The 24958-nt window shown below is 43.3% G+C and overlaps 2 protein-coding genes across 2 annotated transcripts; one reads left to right on the top strand and one right to left on the bottom strand.

The window, feature by feature from the left end:
- Positions 1 to 8264: 8264 nt before the first annotated feature.
- LOC125542942 (putative WRKY transcription factor 72) lies at positions 8265 to 10727 on the top strand. Its single transcript, XM_048706171.2, has 4 exons — positions 8265 to 8553; positions 8740 to 8811; positions 9006 to 9587; positions 9710 to 10727. The coding sequence occupies exons 1-4, from the start codon at positions 8491 to 8493 to the stop codon at positions 10463 to 10465; spliced, it is 1473 nt and encodes a 490-aa protein (XP_048562128.2). The 5' UTR covers positions 8265 to 8490; the 3' UTR covers positions 10466 to 10727.
- Positions 10728 to 16968: 6241 nt separating this feature from the next.
- LOC125548004 (uncharacterized) lies at positions 16969 to 18023 on the bottom strand. Its single transcript, XM_048711719.2, has one exon. It carries the CDS (start codon positions 17900 to 17902, stop codon positions 17228 to 17230), a length of 675 nt encoding a protein of 224 aa, XP_048567676.1. The 5' UTR covers positions 17903 to 18023; the 3' UTR covers positions 16969 to 17227.
- Between the last annotated feature and the right edge of the window lie 6935 nt (positions 18024 to 24958).

Raw genomic sequence — 24958 nt, 5'->3', positions numbered from 1 at the left:
ATTTTGCACTTATGCAACATACAAGTTCAGATACAAGACATGCTGCAGTTTATCAGGGATTTAGTCTATCCCTGTTCTCAAGGAATGTATTAGATGTGGAGCAGTTCATTCCTTATCCATTCTCTTGCACATGGAGCATAAATGATCTCCTGAGAAGTTTGATGGCCTCAGGTGTTGCGATCAAGCTGAATGTTTATTAGTTTCACAGATGGGAAAATGTTTTTCGAGAGAAGTCAATCAAACTGAAGAACTGTGGTGCATGATGTGAAGTTTGAGAAGACTATTATTTTCCTGTTTTGGCAAACTATTGCTGATGGGAAAGCTCAAAGCAGCAGTGCAAACTATCTGTTAATCACATCAAACATGTAAATCAAATAGTTTATTAGTCAAATTATGCGGCGTTAATCACATCAAATTTGTAAATTGAATAGTACAATGGTCAAATTATGGGGTAACCTGGAGATCGCCATTTTACCATATTGGACAGAAAATAGGCAGAAGACTTTTAACTTGGTCCGAGTCTAACACGAGGGCTTTGGCCTGTAACCTTCAGAGAATGGTCTGGCTTTTCGTATCCAATTCCATAAAAAAATGGTGCTCCAGTACTGATTTCTGGCTCGATTGTTTGTTCTTATACATGAAGGTAACCTAGGCTGAAGCCATGCTTCAGTGTGAATACTATCTGAATTCCAGCACAGTTACTGCTGTATTATATTCAGCTACAATGTCAAACATGGTCACTGGAGATAAGGGAGAACTAAGTTTAACCTGCAGTATGTTGAAGTCAGCAATGTCACAGTCCAAGTTGCCAATGCAAGGTGTTTACACGCTACAAATCCGGCGGCTCTATTGCTAAGGACAGAGGTGAGTCTCTATTATGATTATAATCATCTATCTTCTCCATGGAAAAAATCGTTGGTGTGACCAAATTGTCTTTGCTTTTTCTCGCGCCTACTGTAGGCAGTTGACATTTGAACTAGTAATCTTCTTATCTTTGTCATCATTTATATGTGACAAATCTAATTAGTTATGCAGTTGAACCAGTTGCGCTGGTACAACGTGCAATCTCGAAGTTGATTGGCATAAGAATGTCTTGGGTTTACTTCCTATGAGACTTTCCTAGGCTGTTAAGAAGAAGTATCATCTTAGATGTGGACAAGCTGTCATTTTTCTCATGCTTTCCATGTAGACTTGAGAAGAAACCATCTTTCCCATGGTTTAGTGATCTCTATTTTTTGGCTTTGCATATTAACTTGAATAAAGCAGAACTCTGTTCGACCTCTTCGTTTACCAGGAAATATTGCATGTCTCAGATCAGTTTTTTTTTCTGTAAGACTTTTTCCATATATTTTCTTGTAAAAGTAAAAGGAATAATTGTGAGAATTGCAGCCTCCTACCAGTATTTCACTAGAGAATGGTTTTGCTTTAGTATCTGCTCCTTGTTCGTGCTAATAGTGCATAGAATGGCAGTATCTGCTTGGAGGGTACTCTTTTGAGAATGGAGGCTGAGCTCAGCCTGAAGCTCAACATGGGGACAGAAAGTTACTTCGAATATTTTAGTTGAGCACTGCGAATATGCCTTTTTGTCACTGCCCCTTAAGCTTTAGGAAGTCAGTGTCAAGTAAGTGTGAAAAGGACTCATCCTTGTGTGCTGCAGAGACAAGTTGAACCGGGCCATTTCCTGGAAACCACCTAATACAGCCTTATCTTTTAGCTCATTTCCGCCTTTCTCGCTAATGATGATTACTTGTGCATTAAACCAGGCCTATCGAGTTAACCACCGACGTATCGTGGCCAGAAGACCAAAATATTGGGGTGTTGTCAGTGCCATAACAGAATAATCTATGTGAATTGGCATGCCGGGATGAATTCGGCAAACTTTGATATAATTTAGCGCATAGGAACTCAGGTCAGTAATTCAGAAGTCAGAATTATGAGCAGACACATCATGTTAACATGTGTCTGCTGTCATCTCTATGCTTTACCTAACATTTAACATACACTACATGTTATCTTCACAAAATTTTACTAGTTGATTATGCTCTTCTGGATCTTTCCTCAAGAAAATCCTGGCACCGATCCAGAAAAGTCAACAGAGGTTAACATTTCATCTTCGTTGTGAGTCATTGTGCTGCATTATTTGTCTGAACCCTTTGACAGAAGAATAGTGAGGGTCACGCAGTCCCCCGTTTAGGTTTACTTCGTTTTGATTGATCAACAGCTAGGTCAAACAATTGTCTGCTTTCATATGCTGTATAATGAACATTAGCAAGTAAGCTACTATCAGCATCACATCTTAACCAATTTGCTAACAACTCAGTTAATTACTTGCCCAGACCACTCTATGATATGTGCCACGACACACCGTTGTATTTAAATGAACTAGTATTAGCAGGTAATCTACATGTTTGTCTTTACCATACCAGCCATTTCAGTCTAGAGATGAAAAGCCAAGTGTTGTTATGTTACTTGTTTAGGTTAGGTGATTAGCTAAACAAATTGATCCAAGCTTGACTATGCTGGTTTCTTGCTGTTTCCCAAATGGAGATCATAATGTGCTGTCATTACACTCCAGAAATCAACAATGTGATGCACTGATGCTCAGCTGTTCAGATTTTGATCTCGACGTTTGCATTTTGTTAAGTGGAAATGTTATACAGCTGTTGCAGTTATTTTACCAGAGAACAACTAAGATTGATGACCGACTGGCCTTGACTGGTTTCGTTACCGATAACAACAAACCATGTCGATTAGTGCTAGGACTCAGTTGTGGTATGGCATATGCCAAAAACACATGGGTCTGAAGATTTACACATTGACAACATTGCCCATCATAATCACCTCTTTTAGCCGTTTGAAATTTAAAATAATACCCAAACTCTTAAGTTTCTATGCAGAAAGAGGAATATGTACCAACACTTTATATAATATATATTGATGCCATTTACAAGTTCTACTCTTTTGAAGGTTTCCTTTCCACATGAATTCCAACAACAATTGTTGTTCAAGTCTTGATCTTGGTCAAGTAAACGTAGTTATTCCGGGAAAAATCGCCATTAATCAATGTTCTAAATCTGACAATCAAGTCTTATTGGGATGTATGAGCTGTGACAATTGACTTCTCGCTGTACCATTATTAGTCCTCCTCAACTCTAGTCTTTGCTAAGACAGATCCATGATCTGACATTTCGATAACTTCTGACAAATTGTTGACCTCGAGTATTCTGATGCACAGACTGCAAGAAGATCCCAACAGATACTATTCCTTTTGTGTCCAAACTACACTAGAACCGCTCCCATAGGCCGCGCCCTTGATCCGGTCCATGTGCCAGACCTCTGACTTGCAAAAGATAGATCATCTCCCCTTCTGACTTTGCAAATTCTCATCTCATGCATGACCCAGTAACCCACGAAAAATGCTAGCACCAGCAGCATTTGACAGCTACCGAGAATCAATCGTCGGTAACGCGAGTTTGATTTCCCAATCGCAACGCCACAAAAAACAATAAGGGTGGGTGGAAATTTTTCAGAGACCGGCGAAAAAGAGGATGATGACGATGATGCAGTAGATAGCATTGCCTTCCAAGCATCAAACACCTAGAGGAAGCAAGAGCCAGAACCCCCTTGTTTTCTTCCAATTTGATATAAATTTGCTTAAATATAATGTGCCAAAGGAGTCATGCCATGGGTCTTTCCTTACGAAAAATGTGCTGGAAATATCAATCACGCATGATCCAAGCCCTAGGGTCCAAAGTTTTGACCAGATCGTTGAAACGGCTTGGCCGCTGATCACATGATCGGATGCGTCGTCCAGCGAGGAACCTCATCGGTTTTCTTTGTATCTTAGCTGTATTCATTTGGGAAAGGATTAAAAAGCATATAGGAATTAGGTAGGAAGGACGCCTCCCCTGATGCTTCAGTTGACTAATTTGCTTGAGCTGCTGCGCCTGTCGACCCCAACCGCCATGTGCTTATCTTATTGGCCACCATTTCTTCTGCTCCTGTATATTTAAACCTGTTATCGTTAGAAACGGTGCTGTTTCTTTCATACATGACGCACCTCTGCGCATGTGTCTTCGGTGGTTCCTAATCTGACTAAAATCCCTGGGTATAGTCAAGGGAAGGCATCCCCGGTGTGTATATAGTCATGGTGTATATCTATATATTTTGCGGAGAGAAAGAAAAATCCACTACTATTTTTGTCGTGTTTTGAAGATGTTGCACGTCCTCAAGGAATATAGGAAGGGGCTATATTTGAAGTTTGTATCGTGTATTTGTGATGTAGTCATAGACGGAACAAATTTTAATTTTCTGTGACTCTTTGAACCACATTTTATGTCCAAACTTTCACTTTGAATAACACTTTACAATTCAAATGGCCCTTCACAGGTCAATCTTATCTCGACACCTTTTTGCCGCACTACTCGCTTGGACAAATGGTCATATTTTCCTATGGATTAGGTATCGCATCCTCATCATTTGCCCCTGCCCCCCTCCCCGCTGCATTCTCTCTCTCTCTCTCTCTCTCTCTCTCTCTCTCCCTCCCTCCCTCCCTCCCTCTCTCTCTCTCGTCGACCCACCCAGTAGCTTCTTATCCTTGCATTGATGGTTTCGTGGCCTTGACGGTGGTGTTCCCAAGGTGAGCTCGCTAGGTTCAGTATGGTGGTTGTGCTCAGAGGTCTCCCTTGGGGTCCCGACATCAATTTCCTTCCAAGCTCTAGGATGAACATAGTCATCGGCCAACTGTGCGGCACCCTCCAATCCGGGGCGAGTGGCAGGTGGGTCCTTTTAGTGAGGCACTGTTTTGCGTGGCACTCAACTGATGGCGATGACATGTCTTCCCTTGGCGACTAGACTCCCTCTTGAGACAGACTCTTCCTTTTGTTTTCGGTTCTTTGATCATGGATCAGAGCTATTGCATTCAAGAAGAAAATAAAGTAATGGAAGTCGAGAAGATGCGTAATGGTAGTGAATAGAAATACAAATACATATTCTTCCAATTTTCTTGTTCTTGATTCGATTTGCTCGTATGAAGCAACAAGAAAAGAGACCACTCGAGGATCCAATATTTTATTCCATAAAGGAAGGATCCTGAAATCCTTGATTTACTTTCGAGTAATAATATGATAAAATCTTAATCAAGCCATTCAGCTAGCCTAAAAATAAAAACAACCCTTCAACTGAAGAGTTTACGAATTGTAAAATTTCTGCTCCCATGACTACAAGCTGTGCTCCATATTTCACTTGGTGTTTGCTTGGTAATATGTTGTTTTGTTGCTGCTTTGTCAGATCCTTTGTATCCTGTTGTTCATGTGTTGAGTGTTGTGTTGCACTGTTGGTTATTGAGGGCTTCATTATTTAAAGCTGGTCAAAATCGTTCTTTCTAAATAAAAAGAGCGTCTATGACATAATAACACATTGATCAACATTTTAACTTTTATGATTATTTGGACCACAGCTAACAACCAGAATCCCATTTTAACCCAATTTTAGCTATTTAGGCAATCCGGGTAAGCGGGCCCCACTCATCAGAACGGCATGGTGCCTAGATTTGTGCATGTGGCTCTCTAGTATGCATCAAATATGGCACACATTATTGAATACCAATACAGTTTAAAAATACCGTAAAATGTTAAAAATATTGTTCAAAATATCATAAACAGACCGCACAAACAAGTTGACACCCAATGTGGTCGCTACTCACTTCGATGGAAGCCAGGGAGCGTTTGGTTACTGGGTCTACCCGATGAGAGATGGTAGCATGAGATATTTTCAACCGGTTTAGATGATGGTCATGTAATAGGATAGGCATGTAGCGCTCCTACCTTTTGCCAGCCGGTTGTGGCCTTTCTTTTACTGCTTAGCTCTTCGTGAGCCTTTTTTTTTGTATTTTTTGTTTGAGATTTGGAGACTTTTGTTGGACCTTTTGTTTATTAATAATATTGACCGTATGCATCGTTCCGATGCAGAGGCTGGGGCGATCCTTCCTTTTCGAAAAAAAACAAACAATTTGACACGCCACAACCTTACCTTTGTTCGCTCGATCGTCGGTGGGGTGTCAAGACGAGCGTAAACAATTGATAATTCAGGTAAAGGGGGCCTTTTTCTTAACCTCGCCGATCATGTATGAGGGTTCTTTTTATTCACCGTGGAATTTGCCTTCTTGTTCCTATATGGTGTGTATGGAATCCGGAACTGGGAATTTCGTTCCATGCCGTGTGCTGCTTTGTAGCGAGAATTATTGTGACCTTTTCATGCCAGCCGCACCGTACGAGTAGCTAGCTGCACGGCGGCACACGTGATACACGCTCCTCATTTCCGTCGATGCATATGCCGCCGGTGTCCTTGTCCCCACCGCGTCTTCGTGATGCCGAGTACCGTGTTGGAACTGAAACTCGTAGGAACACAGACGCACGAGCAAGCTACTTGAGGCCGATTTCTTTCTTAGCCTAACGATCGTGCCCTGCTCACGCAGGATCGGTCGCAAACCAACTACCAAAGCATGCATGCAGCGGTGGCAATCATGGCTTAGTTTCAACGGGGCCCCGCTCGGACCTCAACAAGTTGGCCAACGGTAGCAGAGTAATCTAATCCAGCGGCAAACTGAGCCTATCTCAGATGGCTATGGTTTTTAATTTGTGATGGAACCCGGTTCCAAAAAAATTTGTGATGGAACCAGTTTATCAGAGTCCAAGTCCTAAATTTGACATTGCTGTTTGCATTTTTGAAATTTTTTTACCCTTTTCAATGATGTTCGCTCAGTGAAGGAAGACGTTTCCGTCGACCACGGACGCGCATGTGGTGACTTCGTTAATCCTAACATGATGTGCCGACTCAGTTTCTCGGAAATCTCATAGAGATATGATGTGCGTGAGTATGCTCATAGGAATGAGTGTACATGCGTATCTATAAGCATTTGCATCTGTAACGTGTCAAAAAAAAAATCCAATTTGATCCGTTGCATGGCCGATCCGATGGGAGGCCACATCGCATTCACGAGGCCTGGCTTAGACGACTTGCCTCTGATCGGATCGCGGCGTGGAGAACGTCTCCATCGCAGGCACCGGAGGTCGAGCGACCGATCCACCGTATCCTCACATCTACAACTGGAGTAGTACTTAATCTTAGCAGACGAAGACTTCTTGGACTTGGCAGAGAACGGATCGCCATCGCATCCGGTCACACGCCGTACGCACGCCATTTTCTTTATGATCCCGCACATGTGATATGACCTCGCGTCGCGTCGCGTCGCATAAATTGGGATCGGTCGAGTACTACTACTGTGCATGTGCGCCGGCGACTCTACAGTACTCCGCACAAGCCCCTAGTACCATGTACTGCTCATACGCAACCAACGAATCAAAGCCGACTTCAAGTACGGTTACGTACTACAGTACTACTACCATCACAACAGATTGGGACGGAACAGGTAAATGTGCTGACCGGGTTGCACTTGTACTGTCGCCTTGTTGTTCCACGTTTTTACTTTTCACGGCCGAGTTCAATGACCGGCCCGAGTTCTCGCGGTTACTACGTTTGACCTGCTGCATGCACGTAAATCCTGAATCAATACTACGTGCGTGCGTCACTCACGTCGAGCAAGGCGTTTATATCAGAATTTTCGCATCATTTTATGCTAGTATATATTTTTACGTGGAGAGGCGAACAGTTCAGACTCAAATTGGACCGACCGACCGATGGCCAGTTGCTTGCTTCTCCGGGTTAGCCGTACGAAAGTCAACACGTAAAACGGCCCCAGAACGAGTTCAACGCTGGCTGCACGCTCATGCTGCGTGCGTACATACGCTAACCAAGAACACATCTAGCTAAGTCAAAGCCTCTCTCTCAGAGCGAAAGGGAAGGATGATTGGACAATGAAGGTCGCACGTACGTGCGTGCGATCCGCATTCGGAGGGGAGCTCGCTCGCTCGTGGAACCAACGCGGCGGGGGGCGGCGACTTGCAGGACACGTTGTGGGCGGCGACGACGCTGACGACGGCCACCGGTGGTGACCACCGGCCGCGAGGGCGGTATTATATTGGGGAGCGGGGAAGCCAAGGCAGCCTGCTGACCTCACTCGCTAGCTAGCTTGGTAGACCTGCCTGCCTGCTTGCCTGCTGCCCATGAGGGAGGCTGGTTAGCCGGGTACACGCGTTGACATTGTTTATAAGCTCGTTTGCTCGCTCGATCGGTGGTCTGGACGGGAACCAGCAACCGAGCCGCCGTGATGGTAGGTTAAGGAATAAGGAGCCAGGCACTGGGATTTGAGATTTGGTACGCGGGGCACGCAGCAGCTGCTGGTTATCCATTAGTTTAATCCCCGGCGAGTCAGAAAGTGTAGGCTTAGACGTCCTAGTCGTCGTCGTCGCTCCGATTCCGATCCTTCTTTATAAGGAGGGCGCGGGGCTACTGCAACCACAAGCCGTCTCTTGCTCATCCAAAGCAAACAAAGCTCCCTCTCTCCTTTGCCATCTCGTGACTGATCCGTCCATGGACGTTGCCGTCGAGAGGCCGACGCCGGTGAAAGAGGAGAACAAGCCGGAGACCATGGATGTATGTACACGCATAATCTGCTCCTTCCCTTGAGTTGTCTACTAGAGTAGATGCATGTTAACTCGGCGGTGCTGTGCATCACCATGAATAATTGAGTTGCTGATCGATGAGCGTGTACCCTATAGCTACATGTTCGTTCTTGAGATCGAGCTGAAACTGAATTAGCTTTAATTGTTTGGTCTGCAGATCGCAAGCGCCCTTCCGATGGTCCTTGAGAGTTTCCCGTCCACGCAAAGAAATCCGATCACCACCAGCAAGGTACGAACTACAGTACGAACTATGATCTGAAAGTCAAATTGAGAGCTGTTTAATTAGTATGTAAGAATCACCACCAGCAAGTTGAGAATGAATTGCACACCAAATTAAATATCGTGTTTATTTACGAAGAATCACTAGTATGATACGTATATAGTTCGCATCATCTAATGATTTTTCTTGGTTATCATGTCCAGGACGACAAGCTGGAGGCGACCAAGGCGGAGATGGGCGAGGTGAGGGAGGAGAACGAGCGCCTCAAGACGCTGCTCTCCCACATCGTCAGGGACTACCAGTCGCTCCAGACGCACTTCCAGGACGCCGTCAAGGTCAAGCACCAACCACCGGCCGCCGACAAGCTCCCTGCCGCTCCCGCGCCGGCGCCTACCGCCGACGATCTCGTCTCTCTGTGCCTCGGCAGCGGCGGTTACGCCCGTCCCAAGGGCGCCCACCAGAGGTCGCTGTCCTCGTCGTCGTCCGGCACCGAGACCGACCCCGACGATCAGCTGTCGCTCGGGCTGAGCAGCCGCCGCTCCACGGACGGCGACGACAGGCAGGCCGCCCGCCCGTCGGCTACGCCTCTTATGAACCTCAGCTCCGACAGCAGCGCGGACGACGACGCCGCGCCCGGTCACCAGCTGCCGGCCGCCGCGTGCCCGCCGGAGACCAAAGCGCGCAAGAGCCCCGGCGCCGGGGTTGACGGAGCCGACGACGAGGTGCTCCAGCAGCAGGCCAAGAAGGCTAGGGTTTCCGTCCGTGTCAAATGCGACACCCCCACGGTACGTTCGCGCTTAGTACAACATACATACGTACAAGATTCTGTACGTGTTTTCATGATGAAAATACTTTTGAATTCAAAATCATGATGAGCTAACCAAGTTTGTGTGTTGATGATGAGCAGATGAACGATGGGTGCCAATGGCGGAAGTACGGGCAGAAGATCTCCAAGGGGAACCCGTGCCCGCGCGCCTACTACCGGTGCACCGTGGCGCCGTCCTGCCCGGTGCGGAAGCAGGTGCAGAGATGCGCCGATGACATGTCCATCCTGATCACGACGTACGAGGGCACGCACAGCCACCCGCTGCCGCCGGCCGCCGCGGCCATGGCGTCCACCACCTCCGCCGCGGCGTCCATGCTGCTCGCCGGCTCCTCCTCGTCCTCGTCCCACGGGCACCACCTCCCTTTCGCGTCCGCGGGGCTCCTGGGCCCGACCACCATCTCCACCATCGCGTCCTGCCCCACCGTCACGCTCGACCTCACCGCCCCGCACTCGCTCATGCAGCAGCAGTACCAGTCTCCCTACGCGGCAGGGTACGAGTCCAAGGCGCTGCCGGCGGCGTGGAGCAGCGGCTACCTGGCGCCGTACGCCGGGGGCCTTCCGTTCTACGGCAAGAGCTCCTTGCCGGCGATGGGGCAGCATTTCGGCCTGGGCATGGCGACGACGAGGGCGGAGCAGCTGTACGGCGCCGCCCATTCGTCCTCGTACCTGCAGAGAACGTCCAGCGGCGGCGTCGTCCATGGCGCGCCCGCGGCCGCGCCGGCGGTGACGGACACGATCGCGAAGGCGATCACGTCGGACCCGAGCTTCCAGTCGGTGCTGGCGGCGGCGATCACGTCCTACATGGGGCGCGGCGCCGGGGCGGCGGCGCACAAGTGATCGATCGACTCGCGCCGTGTAGATCTTTTTGTTCACGCAGTTAAATTTACTTCGTTTTGGTGTATGAATTGGCTTGGGAGATCGACACATGGTCATCGATCTAGTCTAGGGATTAGTTGATGTACAATTAATTGCACATATATCGCATGGATGAGTCAACTGTATATGTACTGTGAGAAAGAAAGCGATCAGATCGTCCCAGCTGTATATGCACATAGCGAGGCATGTGATTTAGGGGATTAAACTTGTTTATGCTCTCGTATACCAACTTGTTCTTAGGGTTCCATACGCGATGAAGCACAAAGTTTGTGGCGTTATGGTGTGCCGGACTTGGTGTTTTGTTGACATTCAGTTCATAAAAATATCAGGGTTCCTCGATCTCACTGAGAAATAGGGATCTACTCAGACATAGAGGCACAAGACATCATCGAGGTGTTCTTATCAATAGCGTAGGAATGATTAAAGTGAGACACTTGTGAATCCACAATTGGTTTAGGATTACAATGAAACGGATGGAAGAGTTGTTGTCGATGGCATGGATGATGACGATGGAGATCGACGTCGTGGTCTGTGTAATTGAAGCAATGGTGAGGTAAAGACCCTTATGTCGATTCCCCCTCCGGTGGTGAGGTTCTGATATTGCTTCGTATGGTGGAATCTCTCTGTTTGTCAGATTCGATTGCATGGGATGGAAGTAGTCGACCCAAGGGAGACGGCGCCGTGCGGTACGACCGCTGCTACGAGTGGTTGTGCTCGTACCACACATCATCCTCTCTTCTGGAGAGCCGAATGCAGTTTCCTGACACATCTTCTCATCGTATGGAAGGTTTTATGGCATCCAATCACATATTTTCTACCACAAATGAGCGTTCTCTAATGAATGTTCCCAATCTCGTGATTCCGGGGATCTTGGTGAAATCAAAGAAAAACGGGCAAACGATCGCAGTAAACTGCTACATCTACAATGCCAAGAAAAACCCTAAAACATGATACAAATTGTAGGCATGAGAAGGCAATTAATACATTCGAAACCGGAACGAAGTGCATCGGCGGGTAGGATTACGACTCCATGGTGGCACCCATGTTTTGTCGCAGCCGACGCGATGAGATGGGACACACTATCTGGGGCGAATGGTCATGGAATGTATGTCCAATTGGCATCATCGTTCATCACAAGAGGATTAGGTTTTGATGTAATTTCATGAATTTTGGTAGGTGGTGTGTGTGATTAGGGTTGACCCTTTTCTGTTCACCGAGCCTATTGTCCACCACACTAGATCCGTTTAAGTGACGACGTCTTCCACTACAGCAGATCAGATTAGCTTCCTGGGTGTCAATAGATACCAGAACATAAGCAACGGAGCCGCTTCACCTACACCGACAACCACCGCAACACCATCAGCCTCGACAAAACTTACATGACTACGGGCTCCCACGGACACTCATGATGCCCACATGCCAGCGAGAACCAAGTACTCTTCTTCGACAAGTGATGACTACATTGATTCTCTTAGGAGTAATAACGTAGCTTAGAATTCGGACATATCTACATTCAATTTTATTCTGCATCGTGTTCTTCTACTAGCAATAGTAGATTAAAACTTGTCACAGTGAGCAACTTATGTGTACTTGATGATGAATTACAAGTCAATGAACATTTAGGCCCAATTCTTTTGTTTTGTCATAATTTACAACATCAAATGATCGCTATTACTTCATTCCTACTACTATTGTTTTGTATATCATGTAGTACCTTTTAAGTTGTCACACTGCTCTGAATATAACTTTATGTGCGTTCTAGATCTTCCTAAGTTGCCAGATTAATTGGTTGTTATTACTTATTATAGAGCTGGCAACTAGAACTAGCAAACTAATTTTTCTCTTGGAGTTGCCACCTGGAAGTAGCAAAATCCGAGAGTGAAGCACGCCCATTAAGCATGCACCCTTCTTGTACTGTTGTATACAATATATCAGTAATTCATTCGAGCCATTATATGAGATTAAAATTAACCGTGACAAATGTATAGTTGGAACAATGAACTACAAGGACTATATTTACTTGTATGGGATATCAGGGACATCTTCAAAGAATGTTGCAACAAAAAGAGCTACAATGAGTCTATACATGGGGCTACAGTAATTCACTTCATTTAAATTACTATGACATGTGGTGTGTATGGCGGCATGCTTGTCGACGGTTCTCGGCAAGTACTGCAGTGTAGACAATTGCACACAATTCACTTGCTTGTTTGACTAAATTGTTTGGTTCAAATGCTTGTTTGTCAAGATCTAACTAAGTTGGCCAACGGGCCAACAATCACGCGTGTTGTATTGTGGATCCAAGAGTTATATGTGGCACTAATGAATGATTTTGCACTTCATAGACTCCCTATCATTTTCATTTTTAGGATCATTAGAAAACGGCCAACTAGTTTATTATATGTGGCACGCGATGTTTAATTGGTCATTTCATTAAAAGGCAGAGATACCACATGGTTAAATATCATTAGGCCAATGGTGTGCTTGAGGCATCCATGTATGCTTGTTTTCTCGATGTGTAATCCAGGTGCGAAAGATTTTTCGCGTACACGAGTTCAATTGCTTGTTTTTCTGAGCCATAGCTGAACTATTTGCTTCAATTGCTTGTTTTCAGTCTCAAACTGAGTTGGCCAATTAATAAAGTGCTACTTGTTGCTGGGGAATTAGATTATTTTCCACACTATACTAGGGCTTTGATGATTTACCCCAGGTTGCCTCAATGGGCGGTGGCCCCACCCCCCAGTCATTCTAGGTGGGGTTGATTACCAAATGGGGAAGTAAAGTGTGAGTTAAGATATAATTTTCCACCTGTTGTAATGGAGTTCCAGAACTCATGGACATCATAAAGAAATGCATGTACACTTCATTAGACTCCTTAAGAGTGTTACAATTCTGTTGTAGGACAGTCTTGTTAGTTTGTATGAGGCACACAATGTTAAAGTGCTCCTTTCAAGAGATATCAAATGTTTTCTCAAAATATAATAATTGGTGCTGCGAAGTTGCCTACAAAGTGGTTGTCCTTTTTGTCATATCATGCTCCTTACAATGATGAAAAAGAGATATTTGTATATACTCGTGGTACACTGACTATCATCTTCAATAGATTTTTAATTAGTCTTCAGTTACTGCAAGTTCAAGTCATGAAATATAGATTTTCATGTTTTTCGAGTATAGTTTCAATATGCAAAATAATTCATGCATAATTTACCATGTAAAAATAATCCAATCATTATCTAGGTCATTGCTGTAACTTTCATTTTCCCTACTCATGTCCACTACCTGAAATTTTTCATGATGTAGTTCAAACTAGGGCACAACGGTCAACCCAAAGATCAATTTGTGCGAGTAGTGCCACGTCCACATTCCCAAATGATGTCGAAGTACAATAAGGGCAGTTGAAGTAACCATGTGTTAAGTTCTTGAGGGTCTACTATTGGCAGAAAGAAGAGCATTAAGTGCATTGTGAGATGTAGTCGACATCTCGAGGAAAAAAATAGAGTAATCAAATGCACTCCTCACCAAAGTCAAACAAGAGATGAAATAAGTCAGAAAGAAGCACGCAAAGACAAAACAAAGCACGCGGAGATGAAACAAACGTTGTGGCTTCTGCTATCTAAATCCAAGGGCAATCCATTCTAAAAAACAGAATTTAAATGGTGATTCTGTTAGTATACATGTTCTGTGATGTGTGTGTATGAACTATGAGATGTATATATGTAAGCAATACATAGCTATAACACAAATTATTTATTTTCCAGATTACAAAAAACTAATTAATTGCAATCTTTAAGATAATTCATTGCATCATCTCCATTGGTATGATAGGTTGCTAATGTGTATGGAGGCAAACTTGGACCATTTATTAGCGGTACTTGGACCGCTAAAAGGCACGTACAAACCTGGCCCGCTAGTGGCCCTAGACTAACTTAGGCCGCTATCTGTCCTAAAAAACCTGCATAACAAAAGGGCTTCTGGATCACTAATAGGCCAAAGGTAATCCTAAAAATAAACTAATAGGCCATATATATCTTGGCCAGTTAATGGGCCGAGGTGATCAGGTTCTTGGGTTGACCCATTCCCCCCTTCTTTTTCATGTTAACCGTGAGCCAGAAGTGATTCGAACTAGCGACCTGCTCGTGCGATAGAAGCTGCGATAACCAACCAGTCCAGCTCACTTCTTGTGAATAATTATGTCTGAATAAACCTTCTTGTGAATAATTACAACTCTTTTCTCCTTTCTTCTCTTCGTATCCCAAACCGGGTTTCCCAATTCGCTGGTTGGTTCTTATATGGTTTTTCCTTTCTTTTTTATTTTTATTTCTTTTTAAAAATGTGTGATACTTTTTTCAATTCATACTATTTTCATATCCACAAACTCTTTTCAATTTTACTTTTTTTTCCAAATTCTGAATTTTACATAATTACTGATTTTTTTTGTCAAAATGGTTGAACTTTTTAAAAAAATTCATGAACCTTTCTTTCAAAATCGATGAACTTTTTTCAAACTTGTGAACTTTTTCTAAAAATCAGTGATTTTTTTTTGAAAATTTATGAACTTTTTTTGAAAAATTGTGAAACTGATTTAAAAATTTGATGATTTTTTTTGAAAAATTGATGAACTTTTTAAAATTTTCATGAACTTTTTCAATTTCAGAACTTCTATGAAATTTATGTACTTATTTTCAAATTTTGTGAACCTTTTCAAATTCATGTACTTTTTAAAATTGATGAACTTTTTCAGATTCGCAAACTTCTTGAATTTATGAACTTTTTAAAATTCATGTTTTTTTTAATTTCATGATTTTTTTTGGAAAAGTCAACTGTTTAGCTAGTCAATGGATGAACAGCAGGGAACAGATCAAGCAAGTCAACCGAGCGAGCCAGGGAAAACGAGCTAGTTCTTGGGCCGGCCCACGGGAGCAGCACTTGTGGGTCAGTTGGCTAGTAGGGCGCTTAAGGCGCTGACTAGGGACTCCCATATCTAGGGTCAATATGTGGCTAAAAAAATCTAGGCTCAATATAGACCAGCCTTTAATCTTGACTAGAAAAATGGCCCATGTGTTGCAGCGGGAAAAAAAATTCTCATCGCACTCCGGCACTCCTGATCCAATCATTGTGATTTCTATAAAAACAGTAAGTATGGCCTAATCCCTGGACTGCGAGGGCAAACACGTGCATCCGAAAAACATGCACACACGTGTATAGTAATTGTCAAACATCAGTTCACAGTTTTTTTTACCCCACAAAAAGAAGTTCACAGTTTTGTGCCTCCAAAATTACTCACTTTCTAGTCTAAACAGATAGTAGAAAATCTGTTTGGAGGAACAGAACGGCTAATTCCTAGGTCGAAGCTAACTAAGGACCCTCTTTGAATTCCAGTAGTAATTGGTCATCTTTTCAGAGTTTCGTGCCCCCAAAGTTAGTCAAATTTCTGGTCAAGAAACAAAAGACTAGTCAAAAAATTTGTATCAGAAAAGAAATTTGGCCTGTTTCTAGACTATGTTCTTGCTATGGCATAATATATGCGGTTCGCCGTCCACTAGGCTTCTAAGAAAACATCGAGACTGTGAGCCACTTGATATTGATATGTCTTTCGGCTCGACTCAAGACCGACTTAAAAAGAAATAAGCTAAGCATGAGTATTTTACGTAGCTTGATTGAAAAATGAGCTGATATTGAGCCAACATTGATTCGCTCAGTTTTTGGTTGATATATATATTATATGGAAATAAGATAATTCATTACTCGTTCCATTCCATATCAGTTGTTGTTTAAACTGATGTATCTAGCACTGAAATGCATCTAGATACATATATCCATTTCATCTACAACTAATATGGGACGGAGGGTGTATCATATATGTTGTGTTTGTGTATGATTTTCTTCATTTTATCTACTAGCAAACATTGAATCTTAATTAAGCTGGAGAAAATTTAGGCCACAACAAGATGATACATGGCCAATGTGTTAGCTATCCTGTTATTTGTTGCCAAGGTTTGAGAGCAGATGCACCTTTGTTTTCTCTCTTGTTAGCTCATCCACGATCTTTTGCTATTAAGTAGTACCAGTCTTCAATTGAGAGAGAATAAAACAAACTACCTTGAAAAAAAATTATATTATCATCATTTTGATTGGAATAATATTTTATATTGGTTTCCTATGTTGTGTTGTGTCCTATCTAGTTCGAAAAATTATCTAAAATTAGTAAAAAAAAGTTATTTAGCCGAAACTAGTTTAAAATCAACTTGGGATCATTACAAGCTGGGCCACTTTTATGGCTCGACCTTGAGCTTCGATTTGTTTGAAGTCGCTCGAATATTAGTGCCGAGCATAGCTAGTTCAGCTCACTCGAACTCAACTCGTTTACAGTACAAAACCTCGTAGAACTACATTATTTTAAGAGGATCTGAAAGGATGGACGGATTAGTATTGTGGTATGTGGAGCCTACCAACTTGCCAATGAATGATTGCCGTACGTATGTGCGTTTGTTAACCTGTTCGTGCACCAATTTATTTTCTTTTTACAGATAGATACTGCATGCCGTCGATCGGCGTTTCCACCGTGCACAATGGCCGTGGAAGCGACCGAATTATTCGGTGACGGCAGGCACACCACCATCAAGGCAACAAATCGTATACATGCATCCGTGAGATTTCTGAACCGTAATCGATCATAAAACTAACCACAGCTACGTACTCGTACTGATCGATCAGTAGCTCAGTTCAGTAGGACTCCGAGGAGTGAGCCCCCGCCGCCGCCGCATGCAGCTCGCTCCAGGTCCAAGCGGGTGCCGCCGGCGCCGAGTACGCCGGGGACGCCCTCGGCGTGCTGCCGGGGGTGACGTGGTTGTGGACGCCGTCGTAGGTGGTGAGGACGTAGTGCGGGTCGTCGCGGTCGCGCTCGACCCGCTTCTTCACCCCGCACCCCTCGGCGGAGCACCGGTAGTAGTTGCGCAGGTTGGGGCTGCTCTTCACCGCCTTCTTGCCGTACTTCCTCCACCGGAACCCGTCGTCTAGCACCTCCACCTCCGACCGAGTCCGGAACCCGATCCTCCCCGACGGCCGCCCCGCCATAGCACCGATCCCTCCTCCTCTCGCCCTCGCCGAAGCGTCGCCGTCGAACATCCCGGCGCCGTCGCAGTAGTAGGAGGTCGTCATAGGGAAGACGACACTCCGCTCGTACATGTTCATCGCCTCGCCTCCAGCGGCGCCGAACGCCGGAAGCAGCGAGTAGTCGGAGGGCCGAGCGGCGTCCACGAGCTCCGGGAAGCTCAGCTCCGCGGCACCGCCCGCCGCTGCCGCGAAGGGATCACCGGCTTGGAAGTTGTACAAGGAGGAGGCCGCCGGGTGGGCCGGGTAGCTGGTCTCATGGCCGGTAAGTCCCAGCGAAGCTGCCATGAGTGCAGTGCACAGACGAGCTACGTACTAGCGTGCTACGTTAGTGGTGGGCGGCGGTGGGCCTGAGCTAACTGCTTTGACGGAATTCCCCGCGGCATGGCCCGCGATTTATACTAGCCACGAACGGCCGGCGAGCTTCATGGATGCTTCACGCGGCGGGTACGTACGGTGAAGGTTCCGATGGTGTCGCGTCGCGTCAGCTAGTCACATGGCGATTTGATCGCTGTGGCGCCCGTGATGGGGGCGTACGTGCGCGTGCGCTTTCGGATTATCCCCGACGTGGACCGGCCGGGCGGGCGGGCGGCCGGGCAGTCCGGAGAAGCAACGGCCGGCCTGGCTAGTCAAGAGGAGACTTAAATGTGGCCTTTGGATCATTCATCTGGACCGTTGTGGCCGCCGATGGATGGCCCCGGCCGGCGTGCGTCGTTTAATTGGCTGCAGTACGCCGGCGGTTGCCACAGGCCGGCGCGCAGCGCCGCCATTGCATAGCCACGGCCATCCACGATCGTACAGGATAAGTATATGTATCCATCTATGTACGTTCCTCGCCGTCCGATCGATCGGCCGGTACATCACGATCTTCGTCAGCTGGATTTTGGGTGTAGTACTCCACTGTTGTAATGACAACGAGACATCGGTGCTCTGGCGAGAAAATAATACTACGTACGTATAAACATCGGGCTCAGATACGCGAAATTGAAGAAAATAATACTACGTACATGTGATGACAACGAGACAACGGCGCTCAAATCCGCAACAGTGGAGTACACCCAAAATCCAGCTGAAGAGCTTTTCGGGTCCAAATTAGCGTTGGCGGTCAAGTCCATTGCACCGGCCGGCCGGTCGATCGAATCCCACTAACTCTTAATTTTGTGTACGTGCGGTGCACCTGACCAGGGTAGTCTATCAGACAAGCGCCACCTAGCTAGCCTACTCTCTAGCCAGCAATTGAGTAGCCATAGTCTCGACTCAATTCTTAGCTGGTTTTAAGAAGAATAAAAACAGCACCCAATATGTCTAGTTCTTAGCACCGAGTAATTACTATTTTGAAATGAAAGGTGTTATAACTCTCTCCGCTGGCAGTTTTTGCATATGTTGTCGTTTGGTTCACTGCAAAACTCTTGTAAATCTTGTGGCTCGCCAACCGCTAGTAATCTTGCTACCTTTTTGAAGCTTATTAAATAATTCATGTTATCATGAAGGTGAAGATTGTGTAGCCAGCCGGCGATATATGACAGTGGTGTCTCGCGCTTTCCTCATTGAAGATTCATCCGGACATGCGGATAGATGCATGGATTTGTATTGTATACCGGAAGTAAGGCGGAAGTAACACCCTTGCAAAGAAAAAGAAAGGGGGAAGTAAAACAAAGAGTGTGTCTAAGGTACATCTAGATGTGCTCTAGTTATTGCACATCTAAGTAAGTGAATCAATCATAAAGAGAAAAAAGAAAAAAAAGAGAAAGAAAATATTCACACGAATTTTAATGTAAGATCAATGACATATGACTTAGATTTGCAATACTTATGGCACATCTAAATGTGCTTTAGCAAAACTGTAAAAAAAATCCAAACTGATAAATATCACATGTGAGGCACGAAGTACTCCGACCCTGACTTTTTTACTACAACTAAAGTTGCCATCGAAAAAAAAATCAAAAAGAAACTGAAACTGCCATCCGAAAAAAAGTTGTCATGCTTGACAACTAAATTTGCTATCCTCATTTCTAAAAAAAAAAACAAATTTGCTATCCTCACGTCACTAACTTGTCATAAAAAACATTTGAAGTTGCCATATGTTTGTGTCACACATATTACACTTATCAGGTCCAAAGAAAATTTAGAAAAAAAGGGTAAAAATAGTTACATGCGTGCATGCGGACTTGACCGTTTTCCTCGTGTGTTTGATTTGGATATTAATTGTATCAATCGTTGTTACAGTTACGAGTATTAATTAGTACTTTTTTAAAAAAAGTATTAATTAGTACTAGTGGGTACGCATGCATCTTTTTCTGGACAGCTTTTCGACGTACGGGAATGATCTCCCTTTGTTGTTGTCATTAGTGGCATGCACGTACTTATTTTATTTATTTTTGACTTCATGAACGCATTTTGGATGGTGGCTTAATTGCTCAACTTGCTCATTTATATAAAGAAATAAACGTCATTAAAAGAACTAGGCAATTGCATGTGAAATGCTATGCAACTATGATACAAAATCTTTCGATCTTGCTAAGTCTCAGTCGACTTAGACTTTGTTATGTCTCAGTCGGCGCTATATTCGTTAGATCATACTTCGAGATCCGTGCAAAATTTTCTTTTCAGATTTTCTTTTTTATTTTTTCAAGATATGTCACATGATTGAGACTTTGTTAAATCTTAGCCGACTGAGACCTAGCAACACCTAAAATCTTTATGGTCGTAAAATGCTACTGCGGTTCCTACTATAATTTTCCCATATATACAGACAATAGTAAGTTCCTGGTGTAATTTCTTATGTGTTATTCTGTAAAATCTTTATCTAGCAGAAGTAGTACATTATATTGTTTTTACCAGTTCTAAAACAGGTAAATCATACCAAGCAAGGCTGTAATTGAGGTTTTGAAATCACGTAAAGTGGGTCTTTTAGTTATAATAACGTCATCTGTCGTTGTATGTATGGTGCAAAATTTTGATTGATGCCGAATTGAAAATCAATCAACTTAAAGTGGCATGTGTAGTTGTTTGTCTGGTGCAAAAAAATAAAATGATTGACAACAAACTGAAAATTAGTCAACTTCTAAATAGATAACCCCCAAATGGTGGTTTTAGAGGGACACCCCAACCCACCATTGGATGTAACTAGTACTCACCTAAACTAGTTTTCAACGTTTGCCAATACCCTACCAGACGATTATGCTTGGCGATGGGAGATCGTCATTTATAGCTAAGGCCACTGTGAGCACGTGAAAGGATGGGCATGTAAATAGCAGTTTCATACACTTCCGATGTGTTGCGTTACCTGCACCTTGGGATACCTTTTTGGCCCATTTGATTAGCTGGGCTACACCAAAATCTTGTCCTGCATGGCGGCAATTGAGGTTTTGAACCGAAAGCTTTTATAACGCTCCCACTGCCAGCTTCTGCATATGTTGTCATTCCGTTAACTTGTAAACCCTTGTTGTGGTGCGCTAACGGATAGTAAATCTTGCTTCTTTTTTAAGCTTAAATAATTATTATTATCATAAAGGTGAAGCTTGAATAGACAGTCAAGCAATATTTAACAGCGATGTCTCGCTTCCTCATTGAAGATTAGTCGAGAAAGGCGGAAGTAACACCCTCCAAAGAAAAGAAAAAGGCGGGACATAATTTTTTTTAGGATGATGGTAACTACATGCGTGCGCGCCGACTTGATCGTTTCCGGCACGTGTTTGATTTGGAAATTGATTGTATCAATTGTTGTTAGTTACGAGTCATAATTAGTACCGGTGGGTATGCATGCACCTTTTTTCTGGACTGCATTTCTTGGTTCAGTGACTTACGAGAATGATCTCCCTTCGTTGTTGGCAATAGTGGCGTGCACATATTGTATTCTATTTTATTTTGACTTCATGAAGCATTTTAGATTGTGGCTTAATTGCTTGATTTGCTTTTTTTATATAAACAAATATGCATCATTAAAATAACTTTGCAAATGTATGTGAAATGCTATGCAACTATGATGCAATATCTTTATAGTTGTAAAATGGCATACAGTTCTTGCTGTAATTTTCCCATGCATACAATAGTAAGTTCCTGGTGTAAAATTTTATGTGTTTTTGTGTAAAATCTTTATCTAGTGCAAGCAAGCCTATTACATTTGTTTTTACAAGTTTTGAAGTGGGCGAATCATACCAAGAAAGGCTGCAATTGAGGTTTCAAAATCATGTAAAGTGGGTTTTTAATTATAATGTTATGTGTCATTGTATGTATGGTGCAAAATTTTGATTGATACCGAACTTAAAATCAATCAACTTGATAGTGGCATGTGTCGTTGTTTGTATGGTGCAAAAAATTGATTGATAACAAACTGAAATCGATCAACTTCTAAATAGATAGCCCCCAAATGGTGGTTTTAGAGGGACAACCACACACACCAATCCCACTATTGGATGTACATTATGACTGGTGTTCACCTAAACAAGTTTTCAATGTTTCCCAATACCCTACCAAACAATTAGGTTTGTCAACGGAAAAATGCCACTTATGGGTAAGGCCAACGGGTGCCGGTGAAATGTTGGGCGCGCGCACAATCTCGTAGTGTGTCATTGTCTGCACATAAATAGAAGTTGCATGCACTTCGGATGTGTTGCATCCCCCCCCCCCCCCCCCCCCCAGGCCTTTAGGATGCATTTTTGGCCCATTTGGTTAGCTGGGTTGCATCGAAATCTTGGGCCACAAGGTTGCAATTGAGGGTTTCAAATGAAAAGTTTTATAGCTCTTCTGATTGACAACTTTTGCATGAGTTGTCGTTTGGTTAACTGTTAAACTCTTGTTATTGCATTGTGCCAACAACTAGTAAATCTTGCTTATGTTTTGAAGCTTACACAAGTTAAGTTATTATGAAGGTGAAGACTAAATAGCCAGCTACGCGATATTTGCTAGTGGTGTCTCACGATTTACTCATTGGAGATTCATCTAGACATAGGGATAGATGCATGCATTCACATTGTATACCGGAGGTAAGGCAAAAGTAACACCCTCGCAAAGAAAAGAAAAAAATGAGGGAAGTAAAAGAAAAAAATTAGGGTGGCGGTAATTACATGCATGCGTGCCGACTTGATTGTTTTAGGCATGTGTTTGATTTGGAATTAATTGTATAAACTGTTGTTAGTTATGAGTCATAATTAGTACTAGTGGGTATACATGCATGTTTTTTTGGACTGCCTTTCTTGGTTCACTGACATACGGGAATGATCTTCATGCTTTGTTGCCACTAGTAAATTGTGTGTGTGCAATGCATGTTGATATTATGCAAGGTATTAATTGTATTACACATTAATATATAGTCAAGATATTTAGTAGGGTATATAATTACTCGGTTAACACTAACGTTGATATTGGACATGATATTAACTAGTGAAAGGTGCTAAATGTGTTAGTGCTAAACATATTTAATGCTAAAACATCGGACGGACATAGACGCTGGATAGATACAATTGAACATGTGAGATTTGTTGCATCTCCGCAACTCTCTCTTTTTATTTTTGTATAGATATATAGATATAGATATATATTAGTGGCATGCATGTATTGTATTTATTTTATTTTGACTTTGTGAACGCATCTTAGATGACGGATTAATTGTTCGATTTGCTCAGCTATGTATATAAGTATGCATCATTAAAATAACTCGACAAATGTATACGAAATGCCATGCAGCTATGATGCAAAATATTAATAGTTGTAAAATGCTATATATTTCTTGGTGTAATTTTCCTATAAAGAGAATATATAGTAAGTTTTGGGTGTAATTCTTTTATGTGATTTTGTGTAAAATCTCTATCTAGCACAAGTAATATAAGCATGTTGCATTTGTTTCTACAAATTCTAAAACATGTAAATCGTACCAAGCAAGACTGCTATTAAGGTTTGGAAATCATGTAAAAAGGGTTTTTATTTTATAATGTCGTGTGTTGGTGTATGTATGGTGCAAAAAATTGATCGATACCAAACTGAAAATCAATCAACTTGATGGCGTTGTGTGTCGTTGTTGTTTGTATGGTGCAAAATTTGATTGATAACGAACTGAAATCAGTCAACTTCGAAATACGCCACTCTAAATGGTGGTTTGAGAGGGACAAACACGCACACCCAGCCCACCGTTGGATATATATTATTGTTATTGATGTTCGCCTAAACGAGTTTTCAATGTTTACCAGTACCCGATTAGGTTTGGCGATGGAAGACCATCATTTATAGCTATCAGGAACCTGTGAGAGGTTGGCCGTGTGCACAATCAAGTCAAGTGTGGTGTGCGACTGTGTGCGCATACATAATAGTTGCATACACCTCGAGGGCTGTCACGAGAGTGTGTAATCTCGTCCGGCTCCATTGCGAGTGAATTTTTTTTAAACAGAGGAAAAGACGTTGCGCATACATAATAGTTGCATACACCTCGAGGGCTGTCACGAGAGTGTGTAATCTTGTCCGGCTCCATTGCGAGTGATTTTTTTTTCAAACAGAGGAAAAGACGTTCGGCCTCAGCATAGCGTGATGCACACAACTATATGTTATTAATTATCAATAATTTCTGAAAATCAGATTATAAAGAGGACAAACTTGAGGCCATCCACATAGGACATGCCTCATGATAGCACCCTCAAATCTACGGCGACATATTAGCATACAAAGGTGCAACGCTCCAAGACAATGCCTCCAGGAAGAAACAACCGCTTGTGTGTCGATGTTAGATGCTCCAACTAGATGTTAGACTAAGGGTTATCGTCCCGGAGTAGATCTTGAAACCAACACCTTCAACAATGTAATGACACATGGACATCGATATTGCCTAATCAAGTGAGAAGGCAAGATTATGGGTTTTCACCTTAGAAAGAATACATCTATGATGTGTGCCACTATAGTCACCCTACAACACTCTACCGACCTACTCATATAGAACTAGGCAGCCAAAGGAGAAATCGCCGAAAGGGAAGACACCATCATGTCGCTTCCGACCACCGTCGTCCCACTGATGGTCATCATGCATGCCACGACAGTGCCTAGCAGCCATCGTCCCACCGATGGATGTCATTGATACGTCTCCAACGTATCTATAATTTTTGATTGTTCCATGCTATTATATTATCCATCTAGGATGTTTTATATGCATTTATATGCTATTTTATATGATTTTTGGGACTAACCTATTAACCTAGAGCCCAATGCTAGTTTATGTTTTTTTCCTTGTTTTTGAGTTTTACATAAAAGGAATACCAAACGGAGTCCAATTGACGTGCCAATTTTTGATAATTGTTTATGGACCAAAAGAAGCCCCTGGAGTAAAATAGTTGGGCCAGAAGAGTCCCGAGCCATCTACGA

This window comes from Triticum urartu, chromosome 3A (genome assembly GCF_056163025.1).
Source record: "Triticum urartu cultivar PI428250 chromosome 3A, HENAU_Tu73, whole genome shotgun sequence".
Classification (NCBI taxonomy): Eukaryota; Viridiplantae; Streptophyta; class Magnoliopsida; order Poales; family Poaceae; genus Triticum; species Triticum urartu.
The sequence above is the reverse complement of the archived record's forward strand: the minus strand, read 5'-3'. Positions and strand labels throughout refer to the sequence as shown.

Bases quoted from the DNA above. Each gene is read 5' to 3' on its own strand.
- LOC125548004 (XM_048711719.2), bottom strand. From the start codon at position 17,902: ATGGCAGCTTCGCTGGGACTTACCGGCCATGAGACCAGCTACCCGGCC.
- LOC125542942 (XM_048706171.2), top strand. From the start codon at position 8,491: ATGGACGTTGCCGTCGAGAGGCCGACGCCGGTGAAAGAGGAGAACAAG. The intron at 8,554-8,739 runs GTATGTACACGC...TTTGGTCTGCAG, and splicing joins ACAAGCCGGAGACCATGGAT to ATCGCAAGCGCCCTTCCGAT. The intron at 9,588-9,709 runs GTACGTTCGCGC...GATGATGAGCAG, and splicing joins TCAAATGCGACACCCCCACG to ATGAACGATGGGTGCCAATG.